The sequence below is a fragment of the Balaenoptera musculus genome, chromosome 2 (genome assembly GCF_009873245.2).
Source record: "Balaenoptera musculus isolate JJ_BM4_2016_0621 chromosome 2, mBalMus1.pri.v3, whole genome shotgun sequence".
In the NCBI taxonomy this organism is placed as follows: Eukaryota; Metazoa; Chordata; class Mammalia; order Artiodactyla; family Balaenopteridae; genus Balaenoptera; species Balaenoptera musculus.
The window spans coordinates 30,348,208-30,361,264 of NC_045786.1; the positions used below are offsets into that span (position 1 = coordinate 30,348,208).

General features: G+C 51.7%; 1 protein-coding gene across 4 annotated transcripts in view; it reads right to left on the reverse strand.

Moving 5' to 3' along the window:
- PCSK6 (proprotein convertase subtilisin/kexin type 6) overlaps nt 1–13,057 on the reverse strand; it is a 191,837-nt gene that overhangs the window by 125,486 nt on the left and 53,294 nt on the right. For all 4 annotated transcript variants that reach the window (XM_036844928.1, XM_036844929.1, XM_036844927.1 and 1 more), the window contains exons 3-5: nt 3,966–4,076; nt 3,306–3,449; nt 1,819–1,895 (exon numbers count right to left, since the gene is read on the reverse strand). In XM_036844928.1, the coding sequence (XP_036700823.1) occupies nt 1,819–1,895; nt 3,306–3,449; nt 3,966–4,076 (332 nt within the window). The remainder of the gene's footprint in view (nt 1–1,818; nt 1,896–3,305; nt 3,450–3,965; nt 4,077–13,057) is intronic.

Below are 13,057 nucleotides of genomic sequence, written 5' to 3' on the forward strand. Positions count from 1 at the left end.
TCCCCCTCCTCCCACCCCATGCTCACCTCGGGTAGCCCCCCCACCCTTTCCACGGCCATTGCAGCAGGAGCCGAGGAAGAAAGCTCAAAATGGAACACTCAGCAGCGGTGGACGGACTAGGAAGAGGCCACATGAAAAACAGATCACTCCCCTCGGTAATGACCCCGTTCTGCAACATGCTGCATCGGGTCAGTTCCTCCAGCAGAAGCCAAAAAATACCGGCAAGTTTAAGGAGCACATCTTTGAGAAGAGTCCACAGGGGATCAGAATCACTGATTCAACTTTAAAACCACCTTTGAAACTAGTCCAGGGCTCATGCATTAGCCCCAGGGAGGCAGCCGTCTGTCCTCTGGACCTCGTGCGCCCACAGCCAGGGCTGCTCCCAAGTCACGCAGCCCACCGTCCCACTCAGCATTCAATCCTGCCCTTCATAGATCACTGTGCAGTGTCTGGATTATCCCTCCTGGCTCCCTGCACTCGGGGCTGGGAGACCAGGTGCCCTGCACCCCTGGCGTGCTGGCCGCTGAGTGGGAAGGGCCCCTGGGGACGTGAGGCTGGGGCCTTTGCGGGCTCCCCAGAGCGCCATGGTCCGTCGTGTTGACCACGTTCGCCGGCCAAGCCTCCCTGCACAGCACCCTGTGGGCACCAGGATTTGAACCTCAGAATCAAATCAACCACAACCTAAAATATTATGGACGAAGACACACCTTGGCAAGCGTCATGTCAACAGTGGAGAAGAAAGGGACTTCCCTGGTGGCGCAGTGGTTAAGAATCTGCCTTCCAATGCAGGGGACATGGGTTCCATTCCTGGTCAGGGAACTAAGATCCCACATGCATGCTGCAACTAAGAGTTCACATGCCACAACTGAGGAGCCCGCCAGCCACAACTAAGGAGCACACATGCCACAACTAAAGGAGTCGGTAAGACCGCAGCTAAGAGCCGGCACAACTAAAACAAATAAAATTAAATTTAAAAAAAAAACAAAACAAAACCAAAAAAAACAGTGGAGAAGAAAGAAAGGGCTTCTGTTCTTCTCTAAATATTTTTGGAAGAATGGGAAGAGCTCGGGGCATGGGGCATGCTGACGGAGAAACGACAGGCAGGACACGGCAAACGAGCTCCAGGGCTGGGCTGGGGAAAGTGGACCTCACCCCCAGGGCTGCCACCGATGACGGAGCCGAGTCACCTGATCTCGCCAGACCTCCTCCCGCCTTCATTTGCAAAGTGACGATCACAAGCGTCACTGACTGAACACCCTCGGTGTGTGTCCCTCACCCATCACCTGACTCCCACCCACAGCCCTGGGGCATGGGGAGCCTCAGGCCACGAGGCATCACCCAGCCTGCACAGAGGCACACAGCCAGGCCCAGGATCTGAGCCCCAATTTACCCAGCATCATTCACTCTCCTGCCACCTCCCTCGTGAGGTCACAGACAGACTCAAAAAGGCTTGGATATTGACCCATGCACTGTGGTCTGAACACAGCCGGCCGTGGAGACCGCAAGATTTAAGGGTTACTCTCTTCAAATATTCCAACAGTGTTTCGAACAGGAACGATGCTGGTCCAACATCCATCGCTAGCTGACCAGCAGGGGTGACGCCCCTTAGGAAGGGGCCGAATCCACCGAGGCTGCCTTGTGCCTGAAGGGCTGCGTGGGGCTGGCTCCTGGCTCAGCCCCAGACCCGGCCAGGCAGCCGGAGAGGTGCCTCTGGCCCGTCACAGTTCCAGGATCCTGACTGTGGGCCAGCTCAACAGTGACTGCAGGGAGACGGAAAGGGAAGCAAGGAGGGGCAGGCCAAGTGACCAAGTGACATACTTATTCTCATTGCTGGCATCATATCGCGGAGACGGGTCGTAATCGTTTCCGTTGACGTCATAGCTCGCATAGGAATCCTAAGAAATGAAACCCTCGTGACCGAAGAGAAAAGGCCCAGCATATCACAGCCCTGCTTTAAATTGTTTTTACGCCTCAGTTGGAAACAGAGAAAAACGCACGCTTGGTACTCTCTTACTATAACTGTAATTTTATATATATATATATATATGTATGTATATATATTATGGTGGGAAATACACATAACAAAATTTACCACCCTAACCATTTTTAAGTGCACAGTTCAATGGCTTTAAGTACATTCACACTGCTGGGCAGCCATCACCACCATCCATCCACAGAACGCTTTTCATCTTGCAAAACTTCAACTCTGTCCCCATGAAACACTAACTCCCCATCCCCCTCCCCAGCCCCTGGCACCCAGCATCTACTTTCTGTCTCTATGAATTCGACTCCTCTAGGGACCTCACGTAAGTGAAAGCATACAGTGTTTGTCCTTTTGTGACCTAGATAATGTCTTCACCGATGTGGCTGATCCATGTGGCAGCATGCATCAGATAAAGGTTCACCCATGTGGTAGCAAGTGTCAGAATTTCCTTCATCTCATATTTTTAATATGTATGTTTTTGCATACATACTTATAATCATACTATTCGTGTAATTTCCTAACCTCCTTTTAAAACACATTATAAAAGCTCTCCAGATTGTTGACTTCAAAACTGTCATCCTTTGCAAACTAGTATATATAGGATGGATAAGCAACAAGGTCCTACTGTATAGCACAGGGAACTATATTCAATATCCTGTGATAAACCAGAATGGAAAAGAACATGAAAAAGAATATATATATATATATATATATATGCATAACTGAATCACTTTGCTGTATGGCAGAAATTAAGACAACACTGTACCCCAGGTGCCTCAGAATACTAAATACCTTTCTTATATTTACTACATGCTGGGATCCCTTCTTTACATTTATGAAGCCATTTAATCCTCACAATTACCCGAGGAGGTAGTAATCCTGTTACTAACCCCGTTCTACAGATGGTGACACTGAGGCACAGAGGAGTCAAGTAACTTGCCCAGGGTCCCAGAGTTAATAAGCCACAGAGCCAGGACAGAAGCCCCGGCAGTTTGGGTCCAGAGCCCACGTCTTAACCCTGCCATTTCTCACGTTGCTCATGTTGACCTGATGGTCACCTCCATGCACACGTTCCTGAGTTTCTTAGGACCCGTTCCCAGAAGTACATGTGAATCCTCTAAAATGTGAATGAATCCCTCTGCAAACCCCTGGCTCCGGGTAGCAGGGGATCTGGGCTCACCAGCCCACCCAGCTCGGTTTCTGTATTGTCTGATATAGGGAGGGGTAGGCACCTTATCATTTTACAAATGTGTCCTTATTTAATGACCCGCACAGTTGAACGTCTCTGCATGCCAGTCGCCAGTTTTAAGGCTTGACTTACATAGTTTGGCGCCAGGTCAGGGTGATTCCGCTCTATGCCATCATCCAGGATGGTGACCACCACGTTTTTTCCCGTGTAGCCCCGCTTCCACGCCGCCTGGACATTCATTTCTGATCGGCAGCGACTGTTCTTGTCGCCACAATGCTGCAGGCACAGAAGACACAAAGCCCCCCCAGCACAGACACACCTGACACAGACCTGCAAACCCAGCAGAGGTGCTCCTATGCTCATAAGGGAATACGGAGAAAATGCTTTCCCGTGCCTGATAGAGCAGGACCCTCTTTCTACCACCCATTTCTGGGAAGGGTCCACGTGGAGGCTCTACTGCTTTTTCTGCCCTCGCAGTCTGTCCATCACTTTCCCAGGACACCCACCGCCCTTCAGGTGCTCTGTTCACTACTCACCATGTAGTGACTCATACACCGTGCAGCCAATCGCTCCCCTGCTCAAAGAGCCCCTCCCCTTGGATTTTCACATAATTAAAAAAACTTCACAAGAAAGCTTGCACCTCACAGCATTAAAACAGGAGTTTTACACTCAGATGAAGTGTGTCTGTTTGGAGCTGTCATGAGAATTTAGCTTTGTTGGGGGAAATTGACCCGTCTCAGAAACAAGGCACTGCAAACGCTCCAGGGACAGAGAGGCCCACGCCCTACTCACCATGTACCACATGTTGGACCAAATGGGGTCGTTGAAATAAAGGGCCTGAGGGTCGCTTCGCACCTGTCTCTTCACCCTGCGTTTAACTTCTTGTTGTTGGAGCCATTTCACCTACCAGGAGAGAAATGCAGTTACTTTTTGTTTTAAAAATGATCTCCTGGTTTCACGTGGCCTCCTCGTAGGTGCTCCAGCTATCCTTTTCCATGAATATCTGTGTCTATTAGATGCCTTGGATGGTAAATTCCAAGGAGATGTTTTCACTTCAAGTGACCATATTTGAAAGATAAGAACTAGTCTGGGTCCGTAGGAGAGGGAATAGGACCACTCTCATAGAGTTTGAAATGATTCTACTAAAAAAAAAAAGACCTTGTGAAGTTGTCAACAGATTCTCTGGTGACCCTTGTCCCTAATTAAAAGGAAATACATGCAAGGGTATGAAAAGAGTGAAGAGAGGGGAGAAACCGGTCAAATGGTGATCAGGAGTTGGAAGTAAAATGTTTTACAGGGAGGATACGGTTAATTGTGATCATCCATATATTGGCATTTTTAGCAGCTTCTGCAAACATGGTACCAAAACATGTACAGAAAAAAACCTAGAAAGGGATACAGCAAACTATTAATAGCAGCAATTCCTTGATGGTGACACTATTATTCATTTAAAATTTTAAAATTATTTTCAGGGTTTTATAAACTTCTTTCAATCGGCATGATCTGCCTTCACAACCAAGGAAAAAAGCTTGAGAGGCAGGATAAATGTTATTCGAGAGCAGGAATCCAGGAGCCTGGCTGCCTGGATTCAAAAGCCAGCCCCACACTCACCAGCTGCGTGACTTAGAGCGGTCAGTTAGCCTCCCTGGCCTCATCCGTACGATGGGCATCACTGTGGCTTGTCATGAGGGAGCACTGGCATATAAACTGGCATATGAAGCAGGCACATCACTGCTTGGCACAAGGCTGTACTATCCTCACATGTGTGTATGTGTGTGTGTAAGAGTTTTTCAAGGTGGAAGAGTTTTTTCACATTTATTTATTTACCTATTTATTTATTTTAAAATTTATTTATTTATTTATTGGCTGCGTTGGGTCTTCGTTGCTGCGCGCGGGCTTTCTCTAGTTGCAGCAAGCAGGGGCTCCTCTTCGTTTCGGTGCGCGGGCTTCTCATTGCGGTGGCGTCTCTTGTTGCGGAGCACGGGATCTAGGCACGCGGGCTTCAGTAGTCGTGGCGCATAGACTCAGTAGTTGTGGCTCGCGGGCTCTAGAGCGCAGGCTCAGTAGCTGTGGTGCACGGGCTTAGTTGCTCCATGGCATGTGGGATCTTCCCAGACCAGGGCTCGAACCTGTGTCCCCTGCGTTGGCAGGCGGATTCTTAACCACTGCGCCACCAGGGAAGTCTGAGTTTTTTCACTTTTAAAAGATGTGGGACCTGAATCCCCGTGCCCTGAACCGAAACATTTTCTTGGTCCTGCTGCTATGGGCCCCCTGATTCAGTACACCTCCCGCTGGGGCTCAGCTCTGCACAGTGCGCTGAGATGGGCAGGATGGGGGCACCAGGCCCTGCTCTCAGAAGTTTGTGCTCCAGTCGGGGGCTCCCCACCACACAGCGCAGGGTGTGATGCAGGCTCCAAGAAGGCAACAGGTGGCCCAGGGCAGAGAAGGTGAAGGGGAGGAGGAGGAGGAGGAGGAGGATGGAGCCTCTGGGAGGGTGCTGATGGGGGACCCTGGCTGACCTGGAGGCCAGGCCAAGGCTGGTGACCCCAGGGGAATGAAGGCACAAAGTCCGAAGGTCAAGCTGCTCCCCTCAGACCGCTCAGCCTTGACCTCCCCACATGGTCCTGAGGGAGGAGAGGACAGCCTCATTCACATCTAACGGTGACGACTGATCTCAAGGCATTGTTGGTCACCAGGACAAAATGCTTAGAAAGAGATATCACAGCCTGTCCCCCCAACAATGTGACTTGTCTACAAAACACCAGTAGATCAGCTTCCTGAGAAATGCCGCAAAGAGCTCAAAAACAATTTGGATTAGGCACTAAAACAAGCCCAGGCCCAAGTCCTGGATCATTTATAGTTGCCACTGATAGATACTTCCATGGAAAATAAAACTGTACAGTGAGATATTTTGCTCATAACACCCTCTGATGGCATTTTGCAACTTCCTCATATATTACTGCCTGTACCAGAAAGCTTTTACTCAGTATAAAAAACCTAAGACTGTATTTCCTAACCTGCTAGGCAACCTGTTGTAAAGTACAGTGGTAGGCAAGCCACTGACAGCTCCAAGCTCCCGGGATGCTCCCGTCCACCTTGCCTGGCTGACTCACTACCCATCTTACCAGCACCAGCGCCTTCCAACTGTGGTGCCCACCAGGCTTTACTTCCTGTCACAGAGGAGGTGAACCCTCCTCTTCCAAGCCTGAGTGGGTGACTCCCCCGAATCAGGCAGGTGACATGGGAAAGCCTGTTGCCAGAAGTCACAAAACAATCCCCTAGTGGGACAAAAGAGTGAGGGCACCTGGCCTTCAATCGTTCCTGGGCTCTGGGTAAGAACCCAACTTAACACACAGTTCTGAGGGTGGGCTGTGATGGCCCAGGGCCCGCGGCAGAGCTGGAGGCTCTCCTTGTGGCGTGCTCCCAGGGCAGCCCTCTCCCCTGAGACAGGTCATTGTAAGACTCTGACAGACAGCCAGGCACTGTAGGCCAATGGAACTGGATATAACAAATTACTCTCCAGGTCTATGGAGATGGATTCACAGGTGACCTCCCAGTCACAGAGGCTGACTCAGCCAGCGGTCACTTGGTCAGAGCCTGCTACCCATCTCCTTTCTCCAGGCTCCAGCCACTGCCTTTCTTCTCACCCAACTCCAGGAAAGGGTGGGGGCTCCTGGATCCCATCATCCTGGCATTTTCCAGATTTGCCCTGATTTCTCTGGAGAGCACGGCCCCCGTGGTCCCTTATTCGCTCACCAAAGCTGCACTGAGTCTCACTGTGTGTCCGGCGCTAGGTTCTGGGAACATGAGTATGAGTGTAAATACCACTGGTTCCCATCCAGGACCAAGGCCCCCCTCCCACCCTCCAGCTCAGACCCAGAGCTCTACTTCAGAGGCCCCTCAGGTTGGAACCCAGAGCCAGCTGGCCTCTCCGGGAAGGTCAGGGGTGCCGATGACCCAAATCCAAGTGCCTGAAACTTTAGCTTTCCCAAGGGATACCCTCATCATGAACAGTGATGTTCTTTATGACAAAGGAACACACAGTTCAGGATCCCTAAGGACGTGTCACTCGTGGAATTGATTCTTGCGCAGAGCTCGCAAACAAACGGTGAGCTGGAACTGACCAATCACAAGTACTGAAATTGAAACTGTGATTTAAAAACTTCCAACAAACAAAAGTCCAGGACCAGATGGCTTCACAGGCGAATTCTATCATTTAGAGAAGAGTTAACATCTATCCTTCTGAAGCTATTCCAAAAAATTGCAGAGGAAGGAATACAAGCGGTCAGCTGGTGGTGATGGGGAGTCAGGCTGGGAGGGGGCCTGACTGTGATGTTCTTCCTGTGATTATCTCTGTGAGGAAAAGCAACCTGAGATGCTCAGAAGAATTGGCAGTACTCTTCCTCCCCTAAGAGGGCTAGTGCAAAAGGAAAGTCGTCATATTTTGCTGGCAGTGTGCCCGGCTGTCACTTTACACTGTACCTACGCTCGTGCTCTGATCATCAGATCCCTCAGAACTCCTAGAGGAGGTGTGCAGACCTTCTCTTGGTGAAAAAGGCAGGGGACAGACAGCGGTACACACTGTCTGCCTTTCAAGGCCATAGGAATATACTTGGAAGGTAAGTCCTAAACCCAGGTAAGCCTGCAAATGAGTGGGCCTGGGGCACATTAAAATACACATTGTGACTAAGCGTGCGTGGTAAGAGCTGAGCTCTTACGGTGAGTCCCCAGCCTTCTTAGGAAGAGCACCAATCACTCTGCAAAGCCTTCAGATCACTGGAGTGAAGGAAGGGGAAATATTGCTGAGAAGAAAGGCCCTGCTCATTCCACATCACTCTCTCTAGGTTTTGTAGAGAGTTGACTGGCGGCCTCCCAAAAGGTACATTCACCCAGAACCAGTGAATGTGGCCTCACTTGGGAAAAGGGTCTTTGCACATGTAATTAAGTTAAGGCTCTGGCGATGTGGTCATGCTGTGCCCTAAATCCAATGACAAGTGTCCTTACAAAGGACAGGCAAAGGGAGGTTGAGACACAGGAGGAGGAGGCCTTGTGAAGACAGATTCCACAAGCTGAGGAGCACCTGGAACCACGAGGAGCTGGAAGAGGCAAGGAAGGATGCTCCCTGAGAGCCCTCGGAGGGACCACTGCCCTGCCGACACCTTAGCTTCAGACTTGTGGACTCCAGACTGTGAGACAACACATTTCTGTTGTTTTAAGCCACCCAGTTGTTGCTCATTTGTTACAGCCGCCCTGGGAGACTGATACAGGTTTAAATCACAGCCTTGATCAGGGTTGAAATTTTAAATGTTTGAGAATCCATGAGGCTGTCCTGCTAACGGAGGATCCGGAGGCCCCCAGAGGATGGGCTGAGGCTGCAGGAAAAGCACTGGAGCGGGGGTGGGACTCAAGGCAGCAGCTCTTACCCAAAATTTTATTTTTTTTATTATTTCGTGCAGGATCTTCGTTGTGACATGTGGGATCTTTTTAGTTGCGGCATGAGAACTCTTAGTTGCGGCACGTGGGATCTAGTTCCCTGGCCAGGGATTGAACCTGGGCCCCCCACATTGGGAACGTGTAATCTTAGCCACTGGACCACCAGGGAAGTCCCCCCAGTATCTGAAAAACCAGAACAGAATGGCCATCCCGGTGTACCCAGCGGTGCCAGCTCTGGCTGGCAGCCTCACCCACACAAGCCTGCAGCCCCCACCCTAACGGCTCTCCCCTGCACATCTCAGGGCCCTGGACACCTCTCCCTGCCGTTCTCTCAAACTAAAGCTGCCCCAAAGTGGGTCCTGCCCCCTCTACCCAGGTCCCTCGCACCCTCCTGATTCTCCTAACTCATCAGCACTAAAGCCCATCTGTCCCCCAAGTCAGAACAAAGCTGGGATCCTCTCCAACACGAGTGTCACACATTCCATCTCCTCAAGGGGTCAGGATCCCATCCCCAAGGTTCACCATGGCAATGATCCCCTGGCATCTGGACGGTCACGTGACTCTCGGGGTGTCCCTGCCCCATGACCGATGCACGATGCGGCCTGACCACCAAACAGGGCCCCCTCCAGCCCCGCCTCTCGCCCCCCCCGGCACCCCCTCGCCCGCAGGCCTGACTCTCACGGTGCCCCTTCACTGGGCCAACTTACTTGTGTTCCACTTTAACCCTCCCCACCCTGGAATCCTTCCCTGACACCCAGGGGGGCCGGGGGGCCCCCCGGGCTCCTGTGCCCCCACAGGTGTGTGCATGGTGACGTTGCCTCCACCCCAGGACATGGACATCAACTGTTCAGAAGCCCACTTTCCCCCAGAGGGAGGCATGCGTCTCAGGCACGCTTGTTTCTCCACCTCTCAGCCAACACCTGCCTGTAACAGGGACCTGCTCAGCAAAGATCTGCTGGACTAAAGTCCTGTCCTCTTTCTTCCTGAAAAGGCAAATTGAAAGCTGACGCTGCAAAGTTAGGTATGTCTCTGCCAGGGGCGAGGGGCTTCCCTGACCTGACTTGTCCGGCACGAACCGCAGCTGTGGTCGGATGTGTCCGGGATCGGTGTGACCACCCTGTGCTCCCCACTGGCCTGTGCGGACCACGTGGGCTGTGTTTCACTCACCACTATACTTCTGTGTGCCAGGCGATGCATGGTATACAGTAGGAGTTCACTAAATGCTCCCTGAACAAAGGAATGAAGTTAAATGAATACCCTTCAGATATCAAATATGTTATAACCACAGTCAGACTTTCAAAAACACTTTGGAGTAGACAGTGCGACTGGGTCTTCATGACCCCCAGGTGATCTGCGTGGACTTTTTGTGGAAGATCAGTGATTTTGGACAAGAGCAAGGTTTGCCACCTGCAACCCCAGCTCAACACAGAGTATCTCTCCTGGGCAAACCTCTATAAACCTGTATAAAGTGTCTTGACTTCTTCAAAGTCATATTTTGAAGGTGGGACTTCACTCTGACCCTCTTCCTTTTATCCATTTTCTGTATGTTTCCCGTGAAACATTTTTGTCGCGAAGACTTTATCATCTTCTCATGATGAGGTGAAGAGCAACGCTTTCTTTTGGAGGCAACGCTTCCTCCAGCTTTCTTCTTGAGAAGTCAAATTAAAATTCGGTATCTGTTGAATGTCACTCTGTAGATAAGAGGAGGTAAACTTAAAAGATGCTAGAGGGACTTCCCTGGTGGTGCAGTGGATAAGATTCCGCGCTCCCAATGCAGGGGGCCCAGGTTCAATCCCTGACCAGGGAACTGGATCCAATTTGCATGCCGTAACTAAGAGTTTGCATGCCACAACTAAGGAGCCCTGGAGCTGCAACTAAGGAGCTCACTTGCCGCAACTAAGACCCGGTGCAACCAAATAAATAAATAAATATTTTTTTTAAAAAAAGAATGTTAGAAAACTATTCCCTTAAAAAAGTTTATGTTTAAAAAAAAAAAAGATGCTTAGAAAGAAGTCATGCAAACGAGCAGGATCCCAATCAGCGCTGCCGGTTGTACAACTGCCCAAGCGTCATCTAGGCAGGCGTGCCTTGGGCAGCCCCAGCCGCATCCTCTTCCTGGGGCCACGGGCACACTGCCAGAACAGAAGGCAGCCTGGCACATCAGTCCTGGGTTCAACAAGTGCAAAAGGGGGTTGCTGTCACGTTATTTTGAAGTTTCACGAGCCAATGTCACCAGAGAGAGCATGAATGACCCCTGCGTTCCACCCAAAGCCACCACACGCCTACGCTCTGCCTTAAAGCCATTGACCTCTAACGGGCCCCGCCAGGCTCGGGAAGCCCCAGGGCATCTTTAGGAGCTGGTAGGTCCTAGAAGGGGCTCCAGGGGCTTTGCTCTGAGAGGGAGCTAAGGCAACAAAGGCTGTTCTCCGAGATCCTCGTCCCCATACCCTCCAGATCTCCACCGGTGCAAGGGGAAGAACAGTGCGTTCTATTTAGGGTTCGTGTTCGTGCACAGCTGTGTCCAGGGCAAGGGAGACAGCTCTGGCCAGCTTCCCCTTTTCTTTTTCCCTTATCTTCATCAAAGGGAGGGACATTTCATTCTGTCACTGTGGAAGGACGGGGATTCCCTACACCGTTTGCTGTGACAGAGCCAGCCCTGCCTGCAGATCAGGGCAAATCCGTGGAAGATGTCAGAGGCCAGACCCCCAAGTGTCCAGGGGCCCCCCGATCCTCAGGCCTCTTCCAGGAGAGAACAGTGCAGCGGGAGCATGGGGGAAGGTCAACCTTTGACCCCGTCCCCTGTGCCTCAGCCTCCAGCTGAGGGAGGGGCCGAACCAGCCCATTTCTGTGACCCCTGCACTCAGCAGCCTGGACCCTTACATCTCAAGTCCCGTCAACACCGACTGCTCTCAACACCTGTCCCGACACGTGTTGGGTCAACTTTCCACCAGCTGAAGAGCAGTGACAAGTTAACTCGCCAAGTGAGGATTCAAAGAAAGGAAAATAATCCTCCCTGACAAGTGCACGTCACCTTACAGTTTGCAAGGTGGTCCTTCTCTCAGGACAGGCAATGGTTCAGGCATGTAGTAGCTGAGTGGTAGCCAAGCTGGGGACTTCCCGCCTGGGGCCCAGAGATCCTGGAGGATGGAAGGGCAGGCTTACGTCCCAGGAACCCCCAGAAGCTGTATGCAGAGCAGCGTGGACATGAGCACATGACTTCTTTTCTCCTCTGGAGAGAGAGAATGTCCACGACTTCCATCAGCTTTGCAGAGGGGCCTGTGATTCCGACATGGTTAAGAAGCATGGGACTCAGCCGGGCTCGTGGAGGTGGCAAGTGGACTGGGGTCCGACTCTATACGAGGATTGATACTCCCACGCTTATCTTCCTGGGGCAGAGGGCACCAGCCCCACAAGCGAGTGATGGTTAAACATTCTTGTTAGATCATGTCTCAGGGACACGCTCGAGCCCTCCTGAGGGTACCACCTGGGGTGGGGAGGAGATGCCGGGTTGCTATGGAAATCCATGAGCCAGGGTAGTAGAAGAGGCAGAGGAGAAGGAAGACGAACCAAAAATCTAAAAGCTGTTCTAACTCAGACTAGAAGACCTCCCCCTCCTCCTCCCACATCACAGAGGCAAGCGGGGACCCAGGCCTGTCCCCCCTTCCTCAACAGGCCACTTCTCGAATTCGTTCCATCCAAGCTGAACTACACGGGCCAAAAGGTGACCGCTTATTGCTGGTGAGAGCCGGCACCACTCCTCCTGCTAATACTGGGAAACATGAACGGACTTCGGGAAATCAGAGCTCTGATGGGAAGCACCCCGTCCCCCTGAGGATCACCTGCCTCTACTCACATGACCGACAGGTGGCTGAAGGACCCCTGCTCCCCACGGTCACCAGCCAGACGCTGGTCAGCACACTGCCCGGCTGGCTCCATGTCGGTCATTCTGCAGCCTGATGAATTCAAGCCCTCTTTAGGGTTTTTGTCACAATTTAACCAAGGCCACAAGATACTTCTAAAGTCGTTTAGGTAAAAAGAAGTTGATGAGCAAATGGTAACAGATACAACTTGCTACCTGAACCTACTCCCTGAAAACTGAGATCTGTTTCAATAAACATTGACTAAGGGTCCGCCTGCTATTTACTGGGTAGCCTGCCAGACCTGGAGTGAAAGCAAGTGAGGGCAGCCCTGGCCCTGAAGAACGTGACACCCCCCGGCACAAGGCGGGCTGTGTGCGTCTCACCCCGAGCTCCCCCTGCCCCCCATCCCCCTGCCTTTCACGGCTGCTGCCCGGCCTTGCGCTCCACGCCTCCTGGAACCACCTGCAGCTCCCACCAGCCGTGTCCCTGGTCCCTGTCATTACTGGATCCCCAGCAAATGAAACCCCTCCTCGCTCCCACCTGGGCCTGCGGTCCTGGCACTGTCTCCAAGGCGGCCAGGAAACAGACATT